The sequence below is a fragment of the Daktulosphaira vitifoliae genome, unplaced genomic scaffold, assembly GCF_025091365.1.
Source record: "Daktulosphaira vitifoliae isolate Bord-2020 unplaced genomic scaffold, ASM2509136v1 Scaffold_1, whole genome shotgun sequence".
NCBI classification, from domain to species: domain Eukaryota; kingdom Metazoa; phylum Arthropoda; class Insecta; order Hemiptera; family Phylloxeridae; genus Daktulosphaira; species Daktulosphaira vitifoliae.
Genome location: NW_026099572.1, coordinates 50528836 through 50554711, shown reverse-complemented (window position 1 = coordinate 50554711; position 25876 = coordinate 50528836). Strand labels below are relative to the sequence as shown.

At 25.5% G+C, this 25876-nt stretch overlaps 2 protein-coding genes across 5 annotated transcripts; both read right to left on the bottom strand.

Moving 5' to 3' along the window:
* Nucleotides 1-1264: 1264 nt before the first annotated feature.
* On the bottom strand, nt 1265-2437 carry LOC126894009 (uncharacterized). Its single transcript, XM_050664630.1, has 2 exons — nt 2015-2437; nt 1265-1610 (listed from the first exon to the last, which is right to left on the bottom strand). The coding sequence occupies exons 1-2, from the start codon at nt 2187-2189 to the stop codon at nt 1456-1458; spliced, it is 330 nt and encodes a 109-aa protein (XP_050520587.1). The 5' UTR covers nt 2190-2437; the 3' UTR covers nt 1265-1455.
* Nucleotides 2438-2891: 454 nt separating this feature from the next.
* On the bottom strand, nt 2892-24941 carry LOC126899073 (putative ATP-dependent RNA helicase TDRD12). 4 transcript variants are annotated; one of them, XM_050673635.1, is made up of 5 exons: nt 24553-24941; nt 14962-15082; nt 11645-11824; nt 10757-10906; nt 2892-7475 (listed from the first exon to the last, which is right to left on the bottom strand). In XM_050673635.1, the coding sequence occupies exons 3-5, from the start codon at nt 11820-11822 to the stop codon at nt 6484-6486; spliced, it is 1320 nt and encodes a 439-aa protein (XP_050529592.1). In that variant the 5' UTR covers nt 11823-11824; nt 14962-15082; nt 24553-24941; the 3' UTR covers nt 2892-6483. The 4 variants fall into 4 exon arrangements, with proteins under 4 accessions (XP_050529592.1, XP_050529588.1, XP_050529571.1 ...); XM_050673631.1 differs by lacking the exon at nt 14962-15082 and having other exon boundaries at nt 2893-7475; nt 24553-24940; XM_050673614.1 differs by lacking the exons at nt 2892-7475; nt 10757-10906; nt 11645-11824; nt 14962-15082 and adding exons at nt 15346-17872; nt 18080-20884 and having other exon boundaries at nt 24553-24940.
* Between the last annotated feature and the right edge of the window lie 935 nt (nt 24942-25876).

Sequence of the window (25876 nt, the reverse complement as noted above, 5' to 3'; positions counted from 1 at the left end):
GTCTGACACTTTTATATATATCTTAAATTAAAGCTAATGTAATCTACTTTATTATGTAAAAAAAAAATTTTGGACTTTATTTTGTCTTCACGGTGAAAATGGCTACCAAATGCTATTTTTGTGTAAAATTTCTCAATTTTATTTTTTACATTTTTAACTTTATAAGTTATAGCATAACTTATTGAAAAGTGTATTGATCAATATAATTTTTTTATGGGAAATACTATTTTTTAATATTCCTTTTTTCATTCGACATACTTTATCTTAATCAGGATATTAATAAGGAACTAGCAGTTTATGAAGCTTTTGGAATAATCCACCAATTTTTTAAAATTAAACACTATCTAAAGATTTGCATCGAAGCGTTTTTTTTTTTGATAGTGATTTTAATCACTGTCAGATATCATTATACTTGATCCAACTATGCCACGTCACCACTGTGCCGCGACCCCCCTGTGCTGGGTTTTTTTTACTTAAAATTGCCATAATTTTTTTAAAAATGACCAAACCATTTTTTGATATGGATGCATGATATCATTACCTTTCATTTGGTATATTTTTTTTATATCTGTTTTAAAAGTTTTAACAAAAAAAATTGTTATAAAGTATTGGATCAAGCCATTTAATTTTTATTCATGTTTTTCTTAGAAGTTACAAAATAAACCACTTGTTCAGTTTTTATTATTTCTCCCTAAAAATTACAATATTGAATTGTTAAATATTAATTTCATACTATATTTAATTGCTACAATAAATATTTTATTCATAATTTATACTTTTAAATCTAAGAACTATTAATCAGGATATAATTAAGGAAATAGAAGTTCACTTTTCTTTTGTAATTATCCACCAATTTCTTAAAATTAAACACTATCTAAAAATTTGTATTGAAGCGTTTCTTATGATAGTAACTTTAATCACTGTCAGATATCATCTATACTTGTCCCAACTATGCCACGTCCATACTGTGCCGCGATCCTATTGTGCTATCGTATTTTATGTTTAACGTTAATAATTTTTGGAACATAAGTGTTTAGTTTTTCCTTATTTTGCCGCGATTCTATTGTACTATTGTTTTTTTTAATAAATAACGCGCTTAAGTAGATATACCACTGAGTTATTTTTAAATTTTCAATCAAAAGTAACTTTAAATAAATTTATTGATATATTTTTAGGAAAATTTTAAGTTTTTTAAAGTAGATAAATTTTGTTTATAGATTTTTATAAGCTACTATATTTAAGTATATTATAATAAAATTAATTACATAAACAATTATATAAATTATTACTATTATTATATAATAATAGTAATTATATTCCATTTGTGTAGTTATATATAATTTAACGATTCGTATAATAACTGTCCCAAATGAATTGTACGATCCATTCATTTAACAAAATATGAAATGGTAAAAAAGTGTTTGTACCATAGCTGATATATAGGGAAATTGCCACTTAGTCTGGCAAAGTAGTTGATATAGTAACGTTCTCTTCAAAATCTTGTTTTATTTCGTCAGCTATTTCCTCTGATTTTTCTTCAGTTTTCTTAAATAAAGAACACAATTTTTCTTGTGTTCCTTCCATTAAATTTTCAACACTTCCAGATATCTCTAAAAACATTTGTGCACAAAAGTAAAATTAAGTTTAACAGTTTTAAACATAATATAAAATATATAAATAATTATTTATATAAATAATTATTTATAAAAATGATAATTTTTAGGAATGTATTGTATGATCCCCGTTATTATATGTCTAAATAAAAACATATGCTTATATTTTAGTCACATTTTATTAATTTTTGCGTGGAAAATAGATAATGGCCTATTTGTAACTTTTTATAATCCTATAAAGAACAATAATTTTTTTTTACCATAAAAATGTGTTACCGAAGAGTTTTGTACTATTAAAAAGTTAATTTTGATAAGAGAGGCACCTATAATCTGCAGATAAAAAATTCAAAACAATAAGAATAATTATAATATAAAAAAATTAAAGTTACTATAAAAATTACCTTTGAGTTTTTTAGACATTTCATCCAAGTTGGTTACTTTATCAATGATTGAACTTGCTGAAAAAGATTTGTTTTCTGTGTTGTCATTCAGGCCACTCAGTATTGGTACTTCTCTATTAGCATGGCCATTCATCGAATCAGACATAGGAATAGGTGTACTACCGGAACATCCCATTGTTATGATTGGACTTATACTTGGAGTATTGGTACTAGATGAAGAGACTTCCGACGTGTAAAAGGATTAAGAACGATCTAAACAATAATTGTTTATAGCATAGTGAACATAAATTATTAAACTATACAGCCAACTTGTAGAAGCCGTGACAACCAAAATACAAATCAAAACATTGCATTTATCGTTAAGCATAGCAAGTAACTTTAGTATTTGTCTTTATTTGAGTAAGTGAGCTTAACATGATATTATTTTTCGTACCATATGCTTAAATGAAATAATTTTAATATCCAAGCAAAGGTATAGCTAATTTTTTTTTGGATCATAACTTATTTCATAAAATATATTCAAGATTATCTTATTTGAAAAAAGTTTCATTGTGATTTAAAATGATAAACCTTCAAGATTTTTAGTCGAACATAATTTCAGCCGACTTAAGATACTCAAAAACGCAACTTAACGTTTATTAAAATTTAGAGTATGATCTAAATTTTAATTAACTTTATTAGTAAATTTCGATGTCTCACCATTGTAAAACATCAAAATTGAGGGGCAAATGACGTGATCCAAACTTGAGTAAAAAAATTAATGATAATATTTATTTGCATGTTTATCAAAATTGAATAATTTTTTATTAAAAAAACTGATATGAAATGAAAATGTTAAAAAAATTAAAACTTGTGTAAAACAGGTAATGATAATTTATTTATTTAATATAAATTGATTGATACATTAATGCAATGCGAACAGTTCACTTATAAAACAATGATTTCAATAAAAAAAACAGGGTTAAAAACATTTACAACTTCTTATTACATACGTATATTTATCATTTGTCTTTTGATAAAAGACAGATTATAACAATGTTCAACATAGGAGCATATGTAACATTAAAGTATTACATTAGTAACATATTTATTAGTAAACTGTTTTTCTTCAATTTGAAGTAGATTAAATATAGTTAAACAATTTCAATGAATATTTTGTCTGATCTGTTAAAATAGAATTTATTAAAATTTTCGTTACGTATGGGCATATTTTCTAACTTTTTAATTAATTATTTGTAAATGTATTTTATGAAGTGTTTATGGATTAAAAAATACTAATACAATTCTTCATTTGCCCATTGTATTGAGAAAATAAAGACTTGTATCTTATTTTTCAATAAGATAATCAAATTTGCAATTAAAACAATTTTAGGTTTAAATTTTTTAATAATTACTGAGTATTAAAAATTATGATTTTATCAAGTGTATCAGGCTATAAGTTAATTTTATAAATAATAGATTTAGATTTGATTAAATTTGAAAAATATTAGTTCAATTAGACTCAGACCGGAATTATGTATTAATTATGAATTATTCTTATAGGCCATTTAATGTACGATAATAATGGTCATATTAATTGGAGTACACATTTATTAATATTGAAATAAGTTAAATGTTTTTAATCTATTAAAATTAAGCATTTAATGAATGTTGCAAATACTGAAATAATTGATTTTATATTGTAAAATGTAAATAAAAATTGTTTCATTTTTTCTACAGCTTACATTCGTATGAAATCTACTAAGATGATTTCCAACCTTTAAATATTTACTGTATGTGCCAAATAAGCTTTATTGTCACCAAATCAAATTATTTGTTTATAGTTTCAATGTTTAGAAAAAACATTTATATAGCAATTTTTGAAGAAATATCACAGCTGTTTGTTTAGTAATGTATACATTACAAATAAATATTAAACAAATTATTTGATAGTGATATTATGAATTAAGTCGTTCTGTTGTATTATGCCGTGTTACTTAATTTTTCTTTACTTAATTAAAAACAATGAATTAAGAAAAAGAAAAAAAAAAGATTAATTACATAAATGGCCTTATAGTAAAATACATACAGTCAAATAAGATTCACAATTCAACATTTTTACAGATAATTATAATTAATATTAGAATGTAAAAAATAAATAAAACAAAATACATTTTATATTATAGCAAATCAACAAATAATTTACATTAAAACTTTAACGATAGTAATATGTATAACATTTACAACAACAAAAAAAAAACAATATTATCTTTATAATATTATTCATATTGAATTTTAAAGAAAAAAGTTTGAAAATGAAATAAAAACAAACTGAAAGACCATTAATTTTTTTTTATCACTTAAAGAGTATAACGTTCTATGTAGCAGTTAGTACATTTTTTTCTGATCTTATAAATATAATCAAATACTTCAATGCACGTTATTCCGCAAAAAAAAAAAAATGAATTCAAAAATATTGTTGCATATAATTTTTTTGATTTTTTTAAAATTTACACGTTGCTACATAATACGTTATTTTCGTCGACCCTTCACTTAACAATTTAATAAAAATTATCTTTTTAACATAAAAAAAATCTCTCAATTTGAATATTGATCGGAATATTTAGCCACAAAAATTATAAAACCTACTTAAATTATTGTTCTGTATTAAACTAGGTGTTTTAACTAGGTCAATTTTTTCCCTTGTATTGATCCACTTATTTGCATAAGTAGATATACATACTTTAGCCATGTAGGCTTACTAAATTAATTTTCTTATAAGCACTGTCACTAAGCTATTTAAAAAAAACATATATTGAAATGACCCTGAACAACAATGCCAAACATTATAAACAGAATATGATTGATTAATGGGAAACAATATAAATATTACAAAGATGAATAAAAACACATTAAATGGATAATAATAAAAAGTAGGCGAATGTATAAAATCTATCGATTTGACGCATTGAATACGTAATAACAGTTAAAAACCACTAATTTAATTCACAACTAATGCTTTATAAATGTATCGACAATTGCATTCATATAAAACATGATTTTTAAGTAGAACGTAAAAACTCATCTTTATTCAAATATTGTCATACTGCTTGACACGTGGTTACAAAACAGCATGGACTACAAAACTGATTTTTATTAAATATTTAGAATTCTTATCGAAATAATTTTAAGTTAAAATTTTGTTTTGGTTTAAAATGTCTTTTATACGAAAAATAACTAAAAAATAATTTTACAAAAATTTTTAGTTTACATCAAGATAAATTATTTACATAATGATTTTAACAATTAAAATTATACGTGAAAAATCTATAATTCATTAACAAAAGCAAATATATTTGTAAAGCGATGAATAGTTTTATTTTTTTTCAAGATATAAACATTTAAATAACTCATTGGAAAAGTGATGACTTTATCAGGAAGTATGGATTTTGTCTTTTTATGTCATTTGCTTAGTTACACAAAAAAATTTTGTTATATTTTTAAACAAAACTCGCTTTATTTGAATATGTAGTTATATTGAATACATTTTGATATGGAATTTATACCCTAAATGATTGAGTTGACTAAACTTGTTACAATGTTGAAGAGTGAATTAATTTTGATATGCCTAATTATTTAAATGATATGAACAATATTTAAATGATTTCCAAGATAGATTTCTTTTTAATTTTATTAGTAAAAGAAAATAATGTATTCGAATATATTAGATTTTTAGGAAAAGGTCAAAAATAAATTTGTAGTTATATGGTGATTTGTCTTTACAATTTTCAAGAAATATAATAATAAAGATTTAAAGAAAGTTTAATTTAATTTATATTATAAAATACGTATGTATAATGATTAGAGATTGTTTTCCATAAGTGTAATAAAAAAAATGTGGTTGAATGTTTAACTAATTAAAAAACTTTCTGTATTGTTATGAATTATAAGTAATATTTAAGGAAATATTAATTATTTGTTTGTAAATTGGTACGAAACAAATTTTCAGGAAATTTTGCAAACAGCAAAATGTATTTTCTGAGTTCCCCAATACTAATGATTATAATTCTGACTTGCACTTATCTCACTCACTACCTTGTCTTACTTCCACACACATTCTAACAATTGCAAAACTTAAGTAATTTGATAATATCCGTTATCAAAACTTAAAAATGTCTCTACTTTAGAACAAACTAAAATGAAAGTTGAATATAAAGTTAACTGAATGTTTTTATCTAAATTTTAAATGCACACTCTATACGATTTGCGAATATTTTAACAGAAATAAATTTGAAAGACAATTTTGCCCCTTAAATCTAATAGTATGTTATGATATTTTTCTTGTACTTAAACACATACACAAATGATTTTTTATAAATTTGATTCTATATTCTTAAATTTCTATTTAACTATTCAATAATTTATTGCAAAAGATTTACTTTTATTTTCAATTTTAACATGTTGGTATCTAAAATTACTCATGAAGTTACCTACGAACTACTGTAGTTAACTTCTTCGAATGATTTATCAATGGACACGATATCTGAACACGTTCTGGATAACGACAACTTACTGTCTGTCTTGTGCGACGTTGAGACAACCTTATGGACAGTCGGTGGGTCAGTTTGCTGTGGTAACATGACGGCCGAATCGATGACATTTCTAGGCGGCCACTCGCTGCTGCCGGTCATCATTTCGTTTGATGAACGCCAACCACAAATGGGAGAACCGGATCTTCTGCGAGCCACTATATCGGAGCAGCTCGAATCTTGACGCTTCTTCTTAGATCTGCCGATATGAGGAACGTCACAAGTGGCTGACCGAGTGCACCATTTGGCTCGCTGTCGTTCCACAGCGTACGCTATTACGGCGTCATCCAGTTCCACCGGTGTCTGCCTTCGAAGAACGTGTCGTCGAGCAGTATCCGACCGCCGACTTCTATCGCGCACTCTCATTGTGACGGAACACTCGTTGGGCACATGCAAGTCCAATGCCATGGAGCCCTGGGAACCTCTAGTCCTCGGGTCGTTCATCGATTCTCTACTACCTTTGGTTAGTAGTCCGGAGCTGCTGTGTCGCGTACGAGGAGGTGAGAAGAATGGACTATAGTCTTGATTATCCATTGACATAGCTTGACGTCGTAACGCACGAGGACTAAAGAGTGTGCGACTACCAGGTGACATAATGTGTAGAGGTAGTTTGTGGCGTAAGGGCAATCGTCCCGGCAATCGTGTACCGGCAGCTAGATTTGGTGCTGATGGGCTTTTATTTATTTTTTGTCGGCTACCGTCGCAGTGGTTTTGATAGCTGCTGCGACCGCTATCGCCCCTAGACGGATAACCAACGGACGTCGTTTGTCGGCTGTGTCGGTGTCCCGCCATGGTACCGGTTCCTCCCATTATTTTTAACTGATTTGACATGAATTTAGCAGCCCGATCACGTGCTTCAAATGTCATTACACAAGCTGCAACGACAATGAAACCTGAAATAAATTCTTATTAATATTTTTAATGGTCAATGTTACTCTGTATGCATTTTTAAGATACATCATTTATTATTGCAAAATCGATTATTTATTTAATAGATTTATGAAGTTCCAACATTTTTCCAGTGTTAAAAATAATTTGTGCAGCTAAATTATGTTTACTTATTTCATTTAAACATGAAAATTTATACACATATTTTATAGCTTAACGACATATTATAGCATGCAATTAATTAAGCTGTGAATCTGAATACAGTGAATTATTTCATTGAAATTAATGTAAACATTATTTTAACGCTACGTGGTAGTTACATTTTAATATAATTAATTTTTGTAATTTGATTCATACGGTGACACGTAGTTAATGTCCGTTGAACTCTCGCACATTTTTAATTCATGGAGTGGATTGAAAATATTTTAAAAATATGGCAATAGAAGTAGTAAAATTCAAAAGTTTTTATAGTAATAATAGTGTGACTTACAATAATATTTAAAAAATTATATGAATATTAATGTGTCAAGACTAATTTAAATATCAATGTATTAATACTAATGTTGTTTTTTTTTAAATATTTCGTGCCAATTGTAATTTAATTCATATTTTAATAAAATTTTGCATTATTAGATTTCCTTTTTGTTATATAAAAAATTACTCACGTCAAATTTAAATTATAGAATAGTAAATCCCCGTAATAAAAAATTCTTATGATTTTTACTTAACATAGAAAAGAAAGTTTATCTTTTTTTTAATACGTTTTCCTATGTAAACATTGAGTTTGACAGGGTTCATGGAAAAAATATTGTACATTGTAGGAAGAAGTTATTTATAGGAGATTATTGAACAAAAATGACAGGAGGCTTAAAGTGTGTTATCCTTTCTGAGATGTGTTAACATATTGCTCATCCGGAAGAAAATAATTACATTATAGATATTTTTTAATCATAAATGAATAATAAGCAAGACATAACTTTCCCAAAAGCTTCAATGTATTTATATATTAATAAATATTGAAAAATATAATAATAATAATAAAACGTTATAATTTAAGATTGGTAGTTTAGTGATAACATTGTTGATTTACTTATTATCTAGGTAGAATGCTTAAACTTTTATTTTTAAATTCAGAATTTTATTATACTGTATTCATTAGCAAAAAAGATTTGACCTAAAAAATATTTTACAATAGTGTATACATTAGAGAATCTATAGTTGTACTTTATTAATACAATGTTTATATTAATTAATAAATTTTATTATATTGAAAAATTAGTTTGAAATCTTATTTTATGTTTTATCTAAAATGTGAATAGTACTATAAGTGAGAATCTACCCAAGAAGAATGTATAAACTTCAACCCCACATAAAAAATTATTAACTATTTTGGATAATATATTTTTTTTGTTTTTTTAATTCATCATAAATAATAAAAAAAAAATGATTACTTTATTTTATCAGTTAAAAAAGTAATGTTTTCCATTTTTTGTCAAATTTGAATTCATCATATACAATCTATGGTACATAGTGACTATATAGAAGCATTTATTCTTAAAATGTCCATTATTTTTCCATAAAGTATTTTAAAAGCACATAAACGTGAGGTGAAGAATTTGCAAGGTATACATTCCTCGAAATTTCAGAAAAATCATATACATATTAAATCATATAAATGCATATCGTTTTAAAAAAATATTTAATAGAAGAAATAAATTAGATTTAGTTCTCCTCTTAAAAAGTTTTTTACAATTCTGTGCCTATATACAGCTTATGGTTAATCAAAATCATTTTACATAATTCATGTAACATCGAATCCTGGAATGATGAAATGATGAGCAGATTGAAGTATATTGATAAAGTATAATCTTTGATAATATAAGTGATACAAATATTGTCTTTAATAATGATTAGGTTCGTATTTAGAAATTTGAAATTGAGGTGAGGTGCACAAAAAATGTTTTAATGAATAAGATACCATGTAATTGTACGTGATAATATTTTTGCTCATGAATTTCATATGATCGGTACATAAAAATCAGGCTTTCTAAAATTTCTGAAAAACAATATACATTACAATATAAAAATGAATTTTAGAGGAAGAAGTTAAATATAATAAGCATCTCTAATAGTTCTGTTGAATTTGTGTTAATGATTATTGTGATAATCTATAGTTAAATTTATGTATCACGATTCTCCCCCCAAAAATATAGAGTTTATGAATCAGGGACAACCGTTGGTTATTTAGCATACATTTATTGTCCTCTTCATTGGCATAACTAACCAGAAGCTTAGCGCTCTTAAAATAAAAAAGTAATTATCTATTATTTTATAAATATATTATTTAGGGTAGAGGGGAATTAAATATAGTCCCCTAAAAGAAGAATGTTATAATCACGTTTATGGATTGTTTATTATAATTATTATATTAACATGGCAATCACTAATAGTTTCACAATAAATACGATACGAGTTAAAAATATTGTTATATATATATAATTGAATTGTTTCCTAGTACAAAAACCATTTAATTTAATGCTCTAAAACGTTCAATCTTAAATATCTCTGTTTTAGAAACTGAAATAGTTAAAACACTTTTTATGCTATTTTTTATGATTTAATAATAGTGAATATTTTTTTTCTGTGTCATCAAATAATGATAATTTAAATTTTCTGTCAATTTTTATCTAATATTACTCAGACCACTTGTTTAGTTAAAATCTCCATATGATAACTGCAAAAGGACATATATCCTAAAAACATATTGTTTTTTAATTTTGGTTTTTCTTATCTAGTTATCAGTTAATTAGTCGAGAAAAAGCCTTAATGTTTTGAGGAATTTAATCACCTTAATGTACCTCCAATTACCTTGCAACATTACAAGCGGACATTTCATAAAATTTTTAGGGGGCTAAAATAATCTAGTAAGGTTAACATAATATACAAAAAAATAATAATATAAAAAAAATGTTTAATTGGGAGAGGGTCTAAGCCTTATTAAGTTTCTACTTATGTGCGGCATGCCGGTTAAGAAATGAAATAAAACAAAAACTGTTGTTGATATTGAATTACTGTTTTATTTCGTCTCATATTTTCGCACTCTATCTTGTAGAATATTATTTATTATTCAAGTAAATAAACCTCTAGAAAAATTTACCACCATAGATATACATACATATGTATGTATTAAAATCTCTTTTTTTATTTAATTCATATTTCTTCAATTTGGGGTATATATTTTTTATTTGTATTTACGAATTTAAATGTTAAACGTTTTATTATTTACCTCCTACACCCATTACTATTGGTCCAGCGTATGATAACTTGTATAGTGTATGAGAAGACTTCTTAGCACTTTTGGTAGCTGTCGAACTTGAATTTCCTCCATCAATTTTTGTTAATATATCATCAGATGATAATTGCTCTGCATAATAGCCTATATAGAAAAAATAATGGAAAATTACTGTTAAAATATTAAATAAATCATAATATTTCATATTTTTTTAAAAGCAAGAGTTCTGTAACTCGAATTTAATTTCATTACTGTGATTTATCAATACGATGGCACGTCATAAATACTATTTTATAGAAAAATCAACGAAAACTTATAATTTAATAAAAAATTATAATCCTAATCGGATTGAAATTTCTCTGAAAATGAACTAAAAGAAGTAGAAATAACGTTTAATTCATAAAATCATTGAAAAAGTCTGGTTGGTACACCCAAAGAAAAACCTCAATCAAAATTGAAAGAGAAATTTTATCAAGGGTTTATGATAATGTTTTATTAATACGAACAAAATAACTATTCTTATAAATAATTATTGTTCAAGACAAGAAAAAAAAATATCATATTGATAAATATATCATTGATTCAATAGTAATGATATATTTATCAAATTGAACAATGAATTTATTATATAGATCGAGGTTTTTCTCTGGGTGTAATAGACGATTTGTAAATTTAAGATGACATACTTTGTCGAAAAATATTACTTGATCAGATAAATAAAATTATTTTCATTAATTTGAAAAAGACCTATTTTTGGTTAAAATGAGCGATAAAGCATTTTGGCGATTTGTGGTCATAAGTTAAACAGTCTTAGATTACAGCCGTTTTTTCCGGTAAGCTGAAAATTCGATTATTTATTTATTTCTACTACATATAACTTGCCTATAATTGCCATTATTGCGCCAATAGCCATTAAGAATAGTCCAAAAGATAACGCCTTGCAAGCATTCCAGAAACATTTTTCTGCGAGAGCTTTACTAGCAGCACTTAATATTTGCACATCAACGTTAGTTCGGCGATCCACACCAGACATTCTATAAGATGAGCTACATTGCCGCATTACTAAAAATAAATTAAAATAAATAAGAAACCAATTTATTTTATATTTATTTATTATTTTAAATTCATGTTTTGTGGTAGGTAATCGATATTTTATCGAGTATATTTGATTTTATTTATTGCTGATTCATAAAAACATATGTTATGTATATTTTTTTGGATTGCCAGATTAAATTAGTTTTTTATCTTATTCTATGGACTTATCATAGTTTGTAGGCAATTTTATTTTTATTTATCATTTCGTAGGGAAAAATTTAAACGGGTAGTAGTTTAAATTTTTAACAGTAAAGTGGTTACCATCACAGGGGAAACTGTAAGGCTCCTAATTTATATATACCTCATTTATATATAAATTATTATTGTAATATTAAACATTACAATTAAATTTTTTTAATAATAAATTTTATTATTAAAAGATTGTATGCATAATTTAAAATACATTTAAATAATAAAATAGTAAAGTACAGTAAGGATCTAATAAAGTCGAACTAAAGCATTATTTAGATTATTGATTTGTATTGATTGAACTCTAAGATTCATTTAAATCGCTGTCGTAAAACGCTTTGATGTGTAATTAAAAGATTAAAAGATAAATAAAATTTATCTATCAAAAATTACTTGTTCTTTAACTTTAGTGTTTTATCACTTATAAAGAATAAGCCATCAGATCATTTTTATTTTTAATCATATATTACATTAAACAAGTTTTAATTTTAAATAATTTTGAAAGATGTAAGCATTTCGTTAGTATTCACAATATTATAAAAATCGGCTAATTTTACCAAAAATAATATGTGGATTTTGGCTTTAATTTTCAATACCTACTAGATATTGAGATTTCATAAAATTTTTCTTTTTTATATTAAAGAACATTCTATTAGCTTAATTTAAGATAGGTTTTTGTTATTATATTAAACAATTTTATTAAAATTAATTTTGTTTTTAATTCAGAATTTCATTTACATACTTTTAAATTAAAATTTTTAATTTAATAAGTTATTCTGCTTAAAAATTTTAAAACGATTTTGAATATGCATCATTAAGGATAAAATGTATAAACTACTGAAATTTTTTTTGTGATCACTAAAAACCACCAAAAAACAGCTTTACTCGCCTGTAGCGACCAAAACATACGCAACGAATATTCTCGAATGTTCTCGTTATCAAAAACCTTCGAGAAACTTCGATAACGCCATAAGATAACCTACGCGGGTATAGAATATTCTAGAATTAGCGAGAGCCTTATCGGAGCTATATATATATCGGAAGAATCAGTCAGTTTAGTTAGTTCAGTTCAGACTGTCTAGTCCGCGATACGCTACACGACCGCTACACCCCGCCGCTGTTGTCATCGTGTATTATGTTTACTTCGATTATTTTATTTTTCCTTACTGTATATACATATATTTTCTTTTAGTGTTTATACGTCTATTTTAGTGTTATAATTTTGTTTAATAAAAGTCTACCGCCATTTAAATAATTGTGTGTTGTAAGATATAACCCACACGCCTTTTTAGCTGTATAACTAAGAGGGCTGATTTTTAGTCATTAAATGTTTGTCCTCCATTTTAAAAAATAGTTCCAGAGCTCCCGAGATATTGACTGTTTTCTACGGATAAAAATTGTGTACCATATTTCTATTCTACGACTTTTTATTTTATTTTAATGTATTACAATTAATTATTACGTTATTTAATTAATAATTTATAAAGCCTAATACTGTTTTTTTTATTATGCATTCTTCGTAATTAAAAATATTTAATTATTTTATCATGTTATAATAAAGATAAACAGAGGCCTATCCAGTGGCGCAACTAGAGATCAAATCTTGGGGGTGCTACAATTATGAATTGCTTACAAAATCTTAGGGGCCTCCGCCCCCACACCATCAACGTTACACAAACTCAATATTTAAATTATAATACTATTATGATATTCGCAATATCATTTTTAGAAAAATTAATATAACACATTAAATTTATTTACTATTATATTTAGTAAATATTATTTTATACCAAGAGAGTAATTTTAAAGTGTTAAAAATAATTTTCGGTCAACATTTTCAAATGTAGTTAAAATTTCTTCAGAATCAATGCAATTAGCAATATCTCTTTTAATATTCAAACGACTTAAATATGTAAAACGTTACTGCAACAAGCTGCTTCGTAACCAGTTTTTCAATCTCTTCATGAAGGAAAAACTTTGTTCACATGTCGCAGAACCAAACGGTATAGTTAAAGCAACCTGCATTAACTTGTATACAATCGGAAATATTTTTTTATTTAGAATTTTTTACATTTCATCTTTACTGATTCGTAAGCAATTCTTTGCTACTAGAATTTCTGATTTTAAGCATTCGGTATTTGAATTTATTATGTCCTAAAATCATAGAATATTTTTTTAAACTTTTTAAAATGTAATGATTTTATTACATTTGGTACTTAATAACTTATTTAATATGCACCTTATAATGTAGAATAAAATGTTGACTATTTTCATAATCCATATTTATAAAATTATCAATGGCTTTAGCCATCTTAAGATATTCATTTGAAAACCTGAACTCTAGATTTTTAATAATAGCATCAATAATTGGGAAATAAATTGTTTGCCTCCAATAGGCTTCAACTGATTCTTTTTGTATTTCATAATTAGCTCCGTTTCCAAATGGAAATTTTTCAAATTATTTGGTTCGCTTCTTTTTCGTTTTGATACTTAAAACATTTTTTTAAAATGCTATAATGTTGATAGTATAATATAATATACCATTTAGGATATAACACAACCTTGATGATGTAAATTTTATTAATCAGTATGCAAGATAAGTAAAAATATATAACATATATATGATAATAAAATTAAAAAAAATAGAAATACATTGTTAAAACTATACATATTTGAAATTACAAAGACGTGAAACTTAGGGGTGCTTCAGCACCCCCGTAGTTGCACCACTGGGCCTATCTAATATTTTTTAAGATTATTATTTTTTTCCTACGTTAATACGCTTTAGATCATAAATAGTTTGGTCTTTGTAGGTCGTAACTATAAAATCGTGTTTTAATCTTTCTATAAATACTTTTTATATGTATACATTTTTTGGAAATAGAAATCTTAAAAACAAATATATAATTTGTTACCATGGATATAATCAAATGAAAGGACAGTTTTGAGCGCTCTATCATTGATAAAATCTTACACCAAAATATAGCTATATTCATTTATGTAAACTTTGTAACTGGTGCTTTAATTTTACGTTACCTAAAAATAAAAATAACTTGGTAAAACAACGTACAAAACTAGTCTTAATTAAAATATAATTTTAATTTTGTTGGTATGTTGGATTTTAAAACTATAAAATTATTTAGAGGACAAATAATGTTATTGTTATTCAATACGAAGTTGTTGAGTTGATACTAGAAAACGCTTATTCTACTCTGCACATTTATTTTTGGTATTCTATCATAAAGTATTATTAAAATACACTTCATTAAACCAACTACAGTAACAAAACATAAGCATAACTTTTTTCATAATTTTAATAAGTATAAAATTTATTGTTCATTTATTTGCAATAATTTCAACATTCTATGTTTATATAAATTAATTTAATAAAATATAGTATCAATATAATAAAAAGTATAAAAAAAAAAAAAAATGATTATGTGAGATACAAATATTGTTATTTAATGACTAGTCTTCAAAAACACTATATTCTTCACTATCTGAAGAATTTTCACTGTCATCATAATAATCGACATTTAAAGGTTTTCCTATAGCTTTCATCTTGTACTTGCCAATAAGCTTTGCCCAAACATTTTTATCAGATTTCTCCAGAACATACTCAGGATTATAAGTTATATACTTATGCTTTTTTGAGCACTTCATTAAACGTGGCCATTTGTATTTCGTTTGAAATAATTTTTTGGATTTTATGTGAATTCCATCAAAAACTACATGACAGTTAAATGACTCTTCAACTATAAAGGCATACAACACAGCTGTAAAGTTATATGAAACAGTATTTGTTTCCACAGAAATTGATATTGAGTTAATTGTATGATTAATATGGTAGTTGATTACTGAAAGAATATTAAGTTTAATATAGAGCCATGATTCATCTTGATGCCAAAAACAACGCGGAACAACTGGAAATCGATTACAGTCTAAACAGTACAATTTTTTTTTTTTTTTACTTAGATTTTGAATATTATTTTCTATAGCATGATTTAAATTTGATTTTGGAACAGTTTTTAGAACATTGTCTTCGGTGCTTAAGTTTACAGGTTTTTCTTTTATTTCTTCACTAGTTGTTTTTAATAAACTTTTCATTAATTTATATTGTGCTTGTAAAATATCATCATCATCATCAATACTCTCATCATCACTAATATGTTCAACATATTGGTATTTTGCATCTAAAATATTTTGTATTTGGTTATTGTCAACACAATCAGAAAATTTTAAAGCCATTTCATGGTTAATATTAATTTTATCATTAAATAATACAACATTATAGAAATGTCCATTTGTTAATATTGAATTTGATGATGATTGAAGTACTTTTAAATATACTTCATTATCTGTGAGTTGCATTAAATACTCAATAATATTTTGGTCCGTTAGATTATTTTCAAAGATTTTATTAAAACCACTTAAACCACATTCAATTACTTGAAAAGGTAACTGAGATTTTATATTAGAAGGTATTTCCATTAAAGATGTAATATGAACTTTATAAAATTCTCCATAATCAACATAAAATACAGTTACAGTTTCATCTTCAAAAATCTCTTTAATAAGAGCACGATTATAGTTTTCATTATCAGGTGCTTTGGCTAAACAAACTTTCCCTAATTTTATACCATCCAACTTTCTCAAATTGTTTTTAGTGAAGAGTTCATTAATATCTTTTTGTAGGATGTTTATTCTATCCAAAAATTTAATATTACGTATTAAAAAGCATCTTGGATTTTCAATATAATCTACTGTTACTTGATGATATATATCAATAGATAAATGAGCCCACTGTGGTTTTATTTCTTCCACTATATCATTGATTTGATCGTCAGCTGAAAATAATGAAATATTATATTTCATACAATCTATTAAAGATTTATTATCAAACTCCACTTCTGTATTTTCTATCCACATATTCGTAGATTTATAAAGGTCAATTAAATTATTAAGAATTTGTGAGCTTTCTTCGGCAAGTTTACGATCAATCAGTTCTTTAGGCAATAACATAGGATTCTTGTACAATTTACAAATGAAATGAGAACATATAGCACATTGTTCAATAAAAAGCCAACTCACCCACAATGTAGATCCCATCAAAAATTCAACTTTTCCAATAAATTCAACATCTGCAACTATAGCTGGTTCTAAAATGCTTCGAGTAATATTAGTAGTTGATATGGGCCAATTTAGAACAGATCCAATAGGTTTCATTGAAGATATACATATTTCTATAGCAGCTGGACTATAATTTTTTAAGCTCTCTGGTAATTCATATATTTTTGATGAATGAACTTCTACAAAAGAACCTATATCAATTAGTTTTACCTTTAATTTTTGAATTATCCACCCATTTATTTCAATTACAACTGCTCTGAATAATTCTACATCAACAGTTTCTACCATAATTAAATCACCAACTTTAGGGTATTTATACAAAATTTTTGGCTTAGAGGACTTTACAAAATTTCCAAGTTCATTTTTTATAGTATCAAAGGAATTATTTAAATTAATCCAATGACTTTCTTGTGTAGGATCTTTAGCAGTGCTATACTTATAAATTCTACCATAAAAGTTAGATGCTGTGTTAATTTTTAATAGTTTTATTGAGACGAAACATTTTTTTGGTATATTAATTACATTTTTGTCATAAATTTCACATATTTCATGACGTTCCTGACACAGATTAGATTGTTCACAATATCCAAATTGTTTAATCTGGTTACAAAAAAATGGGCTGACATAATTTCCATCAGTACTTATAAATGACTTTTTAATAAAGTCAAACATAATTTTTACAAAACTACTTTGTACCTAAAAATAAGATACAGTTTAAAATATATTTTAATAACAAAATATAAAAGTAATAAAAAACGACAGGTATGAAGAACTTTTTATTTCATAGTTCATAGTATGAACAAATTATTTAATTAAAATAATTTAATTAACCCATTTAGTTAATTATTTATTAAAAAAATTAAATTAAAAAAAAAACAAAATTTAGATTTTATCAATACATACCAAATTAATGTTTTTTCTTTTTAATTAAACCTTACAAAAATTGAAATACATTACATAGAATAATACATTTTTATAAGACTCATAACAATTGATGAAAACTGATCTAGATTTCTTCAGTTAACCCAATATTTACTTAAGTTTTAAGTTTATTATCTATTGATAATGTATATCAAAACAACTACATTGCCGGTATTGTATAATTGAATTTATAATTACTTAAAATAAAAAGTATGTATTACACATAGATCTTATAAACATGGATAGGACATTGATGCTTTATCAGTGAAGACTGTGGTGATAGTAAATTGAGGCTATTTGTTTACATTATTACATGATAACATGTACTTTTTATTTTTTAATGGTTAGTAATTATTAATTATTATAAGTTATGTAATGTATAATAATGTAAAACTTACAACAATTATTCTTTCCAAAACTTATAGAATATATAGTAAAACAGTAATGAACATAAATTAATCGTGATTAAAATGAATAGTTTTTGTTAGTTTTGCTCTTGTTTTAATGCGTTCTTCATTTCTTATTCTAACTTCGTGATACATTCTAACATCTAAATACTTCAACACTATTAAAGTTATCATATTGTTTTTGTGGTCATCTTCAAACCAAGCATCATCTCTACAAGTTACTTTAGAAAATATGTTATAACTTCTATATAGTTCAGTTTTAACTTAAATTAAAAAAAAATTGTATGGATTTTTTGAATGGATGTGATTAGTGTACTGTTTAAATATTTTTTCAGTTACATTACAGATTATCTCAACATCAGGACTTGGTTTTGAGAGATTCTTAATTTCTGTCAAACTACATGATCTGCTATTTCCTTATTAATATTCTGATTAAGATAAAGTATGTCGAATGAAAAAGGGATATAAATATTATTTCTCATAAAAACATTGTATTGATCCATACACTTTTCAATAAGTTATAGCATTATAAAGTTAAAAGTGTAAAAAATAAAATCGAGAATTTTCACACAAAAATAGCATTTGGTAGTAATTTTCATTTTGAAGGTAAAATAAAGTACAAAATTCTTTTTGTATAATAAAGTATATTACATAAGCTTTAATTTAAAATATGTATAAAAGTGTCAGTATTTCCGGTACACTTTCAAAAGTTAAGTTGAAAAAGTAAATTTTTTGTGAAAAAGTTGCCATTTTGAATCCCCCCCTGTAGGCAGGTAAAGGATCAGATTTATGAAAAAAATATACAAAATAATAGGTAAGTATCTCTCGTATCTATATAAAAAAAAATTATATTGATATGGTCATTTATAAAAAAGTTATGGCGGTTTTAAGTAAAAAAAATTGAAAAAATGTCGAAAATTAGCGATTTTTAAATTTGTAATTTTTTTGGAGATTGCCCCCATTAATGGGGAACAAGGAAAATTTTTTCATTTATTGAGGGTAATGTCTTCAACTAGATACGATTTGTGATCTTTTGACGTATCGTTGAAAGAAATCAGTTCAGTGAGAGCTGAGAAAGAGTAGTAACAGACACAGAAAAAAAACACATCATAGTAAAATTAATACTTCCAACTTAGCATCGAAGCTAAAACAGTATTTTATGCTCTTATCATATTTGAAATGTAAACAAACGGCCTCAATTTCTTATCAGTTCAGAACCGCGAAAACACAAGGTCCTCAAATATGAATGTCCTATCCATGTTTACAAGATCTGTGGTATTATATTCACAGAGTAAGATAAAGATCTTAGCTCGTTATTAAATTGATAACAATAAAATGATAAAATAATAAGTCTGATAACAAGTTAAAGCATTAAAAAATATGTAAGGCACTTGATGCCAAAGAAAAAAACAAATTTTTTTATAGAACAATTTTAAAATCGTTACCCACTCCTCAAGAATTGTGTAATATTTTTTGCTATTCACTCTTAAGATTATCTTTCAATAATTAGAAAAATGTATAGGCCCTATACTATACGGCATAAATTCATTATAAAAATTAGGTTATCTATTGTTGGATGTTTGGTAATTTACGAACAAACTTTTTGAAGGTATCCAAAAAATATTTACTTGTTATAGTAAAAATGTAATTGTTGATTTGGGAATAATAAATTTTATAAATTTAGTTTACTTTTTAGCTTCGATGTGGAAATGAAGAGATTAATTGTACTATGATGTGTGTTACTACTCTTTTTTTTTTTTTTAGCACTCATCGAACTGATTCGTATCTAGATAAACACTCGACCCACAAAAATAGAAAAAAATTTTACTCTATCATTGTGAATAGGAGAGATCCTTCCAAAAATTACTATTTTGTCAACTTTACATTGCTATAATATAATGCTAAGCGTTTAATAAATTTTTTTTGTAAGCGGATGACATATTCCTTTACTAACATATATTTTTTAAATAAAAATACTTTACAAATGAGAGGCTACAGTCTCTTGTCAGATGGCGTCACTGATATCAATAAATGTTATGTGAATGAAATCTACATACGATTTAAAGATAAATTTAATTTGAATTTTTTGTCTTTTTTTTAGGTTGAGCTTCAATAATTTTAATTAGCTTAAATAGTCTATTTTATTCTAGAAGTGTATTATACAATTACCGGATTGGGAATGTATACATTACGATTGTTGTGGATATGTAGTTCTTTATTCATCCGACACCTTTAATTTTCCCCTTAATTTTTTTTAAAGTTTAACTACAATTTTTTTTACTTCACTCAATAGATTTTTTACGAAAAAAAATTTTCAAAAAACATAAATGGTATCTAGTTGCAACCATACCATCAAAAATTCAACAAATTTGCTCCATTCCTTAAAATAAAAAAAAATCACAATCTTTAAAATCAGTAAATTTTGTCATTTTTTCAAAATTTATTTTTGTGAATTTATATTGTTAAAATTTGTTGAAAAGTGAATAGATCAATACAAGTTATTCTTTTATTAACTTAACTTTTGAAAATGTTCCAAAAACATTACAACATATATAAAATTAATGCTTATATTGAGTAATATAAATTCAAAAAATATTTTTTTACTGTCGACTATATTTAAAAATTTTAATAAAGACAAAAAAAAATATTATTTTTGTGTAAAATATAACTGTTTTTTGTCTTGTTCTCAATTTCAATTTCAATTTTTATTTTTATTATTAATATTTTTATAATTTAGGTCAAGCGGTATAGTTTGTAAAGTATGTATGTAAGGTGTTGTAGCAATTAACATTAAGGGTGTGATATATTTAGTATCAATTAGAATTAAGGGGGTAAAATTGGTAGCAATTAGAATTAAGGGGTTAGATTAGTAGCAATTGTGGGAATATATTACATCACAATTCACAAAAAAGGAGACAAAGAAAACTGCAATAATTTCAAAACGATAGTCTTAATACTACATATTAGTAAAATTATGCTATACGTAATACAAGAAAGACTGAAGCCATATCTACTCAACCAAATATTTATTTATAATTTTTATTGTAAATTTCCTTATAATTTATTCTACATTATAATTCAATTCTATTTATATATTATACAGAGTGGTTTTTTTATCATAACCCACTCAATTACTTACAGAGTAATAATAGTTAAAATATATTTTTTTTTTTTGTTATCTTTGGTTACACATTATTCTTGAATTATTAACTATGTAATACTTTTTAAGTTTTTAAGAAATTTATAATAAAAATTATTCTATAATACACTCAAAAATATAACACATTTTATTATATTTTTAAAATAATAAAATTATCTAAAATACATAATATCTAAAAAAATTACGACTTTAAAATTAGTTGTTTAAAATGGTATGTATTATTTTATTTTTGTGTAGAATAAATGCAAAAAATTAAATGTTGAAAATTACGTAGTTTATGACTTCCATAATATGTAAATGATAAATTTTGAAACTCTATAAGTGGTGTTAAAATTATATTCTCTTAATATTAACAAAAGAGCATAGTAAAGAAATGGTCACTAACAAGGTGTGATAGTATTAAAGCAATAAAGTTTTATGTCACATTCAAGAAATTATTGATGCGTTAGATGCAATATTATATACAACACATGATCCGCTAATTAAAAATCACACTAATTCATTAAATTCGGAAATTAGTACAATAGAAATCCTTATGAGTTTATATATTTGGTATGCAGTATTTGTATACCACAGCATAGTAGTCGAAGAATCAACAATGTCTATTGATGTAATTAACTTTATGAAGAAAAGTAATGGAGCTTTTCCGAACTTAGCCATTGCTTCTATGATTTTTTTATGAGTCCCAATAACTTAATCTACTACAGAACGCAGAATAAATACAAGAAATAAAAATTGAGTGTTGAAAATTACGTAGTTTGTGGATTTTCCATAATACGCAAATTGTAAATTTTGTAAATTCTATAAGTAGCGTTAAAATTATTTCTCCATTATCAAATTTTCACCAGACGTTTTAATTGCCTAAAGGTAAGTACTATGTAAATTTGAAAAAAAATTCGTTCAGTCACTTTTGTGTAATGCGATGATAAAGTTGGCTATTTTCAGAAAACCACGCGTGTTCAAGACCGTAAAACAATACAAAAAAAATTATAAATCGATTCAAATATGGTATGGGTTAATAGAACATAACTAAAAGTGTCTGAAAAGAAAAAAAAAATTTAATTAAAAATGTTTTTGACCTTCAAATTTTGCTATTAAAATACTGCAAAATTAAAAAAATTAAAATCAAAATTTCGATGTTCAAAAAAATTTTTAATTTATAAACTTGAGAATGAAATTGATGTACTATTTAATATGAGTAAAACAATGCTAGTACCACAGTGATAGCTTATTTGAATGTTAGGTTATAGGCTCTAGAGCATAGGCTATTTTTTCATGTTTTTAATTATTTTTGTTGTCAATAACCTTTAAGAAGTCTATGATATAAATTTCATAAGTTTCTGAATTATACCAGCACACACATTAGGTGATTTCACATGGAATGACCCTTCAATAATAATGTGTAACAAAAGAAAACCAAAAAAAAATTCTAACATTTTAGAAGTAAGATGATCCTATTTCCGTAGTGTGGGGAATACTGTAAAGCGACAGCGTGTACATTTACGGCCTCTATTATTTGCTCTGTGTTGAGAGTAATAATTCGCGCACATCAGTGGACAGGTCTTAAGTTAGGGGAAGTGGTGTGACCAAACACAGAGGCTATGTGTGACCGATAAGCGGCGTATTTATGAATGATCGATGAAGTCGGAAGGCCTAATGTTATTAACCATTAAACTCAGAAGTTCTGGATTATGTATGGTTGCCAGTTAGTTTAGTGAGAAAGTTCTCGACTGGATAACAAGAAACCTGAGTTTGATTCTCAGTACATTATCAAATTTTTCCTCGTTTTCCGAATTTTTAATACTATGTTAAATACAGGATTCATACTTGTGAAATATTCGTTACATTTAAAGAGGGCAATTTTTTATCATAACTCACTTGAGTGGGTTATGATAAAAAAAGATCATTCGTTATACAATACATTTTACTATTTATTTAATTAAATTAATTATTTAACCCCATCTTCCCGTTATAGTTTTTTGACACATGAAAGGAAATATCATGTATCTGAATTACAAAAAATCTCAAAAAGCCATTTTTGTAACAAATCAGTATTTGGATATGATTTACAGATACGCATTATTTAATAATGAATAGTAATTAATGTATTTGTATATTTTAATAAACTAAAAGCTTTCTCCAATGAGTAGGTTAATAATATATAATCTATCTATACTTGTAAACCTTAAAGTGCTACGTTAATTTTTTTCAGTTATTTGGTATTAATACCATTAATGGACTTTATTAATAATCTATTGGTACCTATGTATCAAAATTAAAAATTAACATAGTTTTTGTATATTATAAGGTATCGATTTAGTCTTAAATTTGAAACTAATCACATCATTTTCATTAAATACGCTTCACTGAAGAACTGTTATAGCAATTGAAGTAAAAATTCAAACTCACTAATCAATTATAGATGTATAATTTGGCAAAAGTATAACTGAAATAAGTCATAAAATCTAAAAAATTAAATTTTTAAAATTGAATAAATTAATTATTTTTTACAAAAAGGCACAATAACTAGGCAATATCAATACGCTTGTGCAATTAGTAGAGTAAAATGTAAAAATCTCACGTTTACTTAAATTTAAAAAATAAATAAAATAATCTGTATCTTAATCATAAAAAATTATTCATTTGTGTAAATATTTAACAGTTGAATAATTTTTACCAATTAATGCTATTATTAGAAATAAGACTATTAGTAAAATATTGTTTTGATACATATTTCTGTTATATTATAATAACTGTTGTAATTCAGTATTAAAAAGTACAATTACAATGGTACTTTGTTAAATTAAAAATAATCAGTCAATTATGTTTTACTAAAATCTCTTCGACTGATAATCATTCATTATTTTTTTTTTGTAATTAGCACTCACCTGAGATCACTCGCCGCAATTATTTGTATTAGAATTATTTGGAAAAAGTAAACGGAAATGATTGATCGATTGCTTTATGCATCCTTTAAAAATAAATGAAATAAAAATGTTCAATGACTTTTAGTTGATAAGCATTTTCAAGTATTTTACGGTCCCGAGTATACGACCAAAAAGCGTACTGATTAAGATTATTGTATTTATGTAAGACGAATAAAAATCCCTAACTTCACACTTGTGTGTCCGGTCACTTGCCTGTTGGCATGTTGACTAATATAATGATCATATCGGAACCACGTATGTTGTCCCGACAGACTTCTAGTTCGTCCTGCAAATCACCATGGAAACGCAGCAACCAAAAGTGGTCCATGCGCTTTGCTTGTCGCATATATCTGTTTCGTCGTGACGTACCACCACATAGTATATATTCGTATTAAATAATATGTAGGTACATGTATCAACAATATAATAACAGTAAATATTATACCCATCTATACCCTTTTGCGCATATATTAAAAGGATGTATTATTATATGTCTACATTGCATTGTTAAAAGTACCTCAGTATACATAAAGGCAATATTACGAATGTCTTAATCATTTGAACTACGTTATTTTTAGGAATTTCAAAACGACTAGATGTTTAATAATTGAAAGGAATAGTTAAACTTACTGTTACAGTGCACAAATAATTACTTTACTGTGCCGGCAAATGATTTTCGAGACCTTTAAGGTCTTTATTACGATTGAAGGATTTATTTTATTTACCTGCAATATTAATAGTAAGGAATCCTATGTAGTTATAAAGATTGTGTTACATTAAGCTAACCTTATATTTCAATAATTTATATGAAAAAAGTAGAGGTTTCTTAAAGGAAAGTCGTCGTAGAGTTGAAACTGATATTAACTTTTCTTCACGTGATTAACAACTTTTTAAATTATGGTCCAAAAGTTGTTATCGTATTCTTATCATTTTCTTAATTATATAAAATAAATATCTATTTTTAATTATAATTATCTAATAAATAGACTAGTTAATTATGTACGTTGCCATTTGAGAAATTAAAATTGTCACCCTTATAAGGTTTAAGGTAAAAACATAAAAAATACTACATGATTGAGAGATGGAGAGAAACATTGAACTAAAAAAAGACCTAGCACAGTGGGGACGTGGCATCGTTGGGTCCAGTATACATTCAATCTGACAGTGATTAAAATCACTATTAAACGCTTCGATGCAAATCTGTAGATAGTCGATCTTAAAACTTAAAATGCTGAAAGCACAGAGGAGACTATAACCGCTTGGCATCATACAATAACATACTCTT

Excerpts from the sequence above, each read along its gene's own strand:
- LOC126899073 (XM_050673614.1), bottom strand. The coding sequence starts at position 17,848 with ATGTTTGACTTTATTAAAAAGTCATTTATAAGTACTGATGGAAATTAT.
- LOC126894009 (XM_050664630.1), bottom strand. The coding sequence starts at position 2,189 with ATGGGATGTTCCGGTAGTACACCTATTCCTATGTCTGATTCGATGAAT. Across the intron at positions 1,611-2,014 it reads AATGTCTAAAAAACTCAAAG|AGATATCTGGAAGTGTTGAA; the intron begins GTAATTTTTATA and ends AAATGTTTTTAG.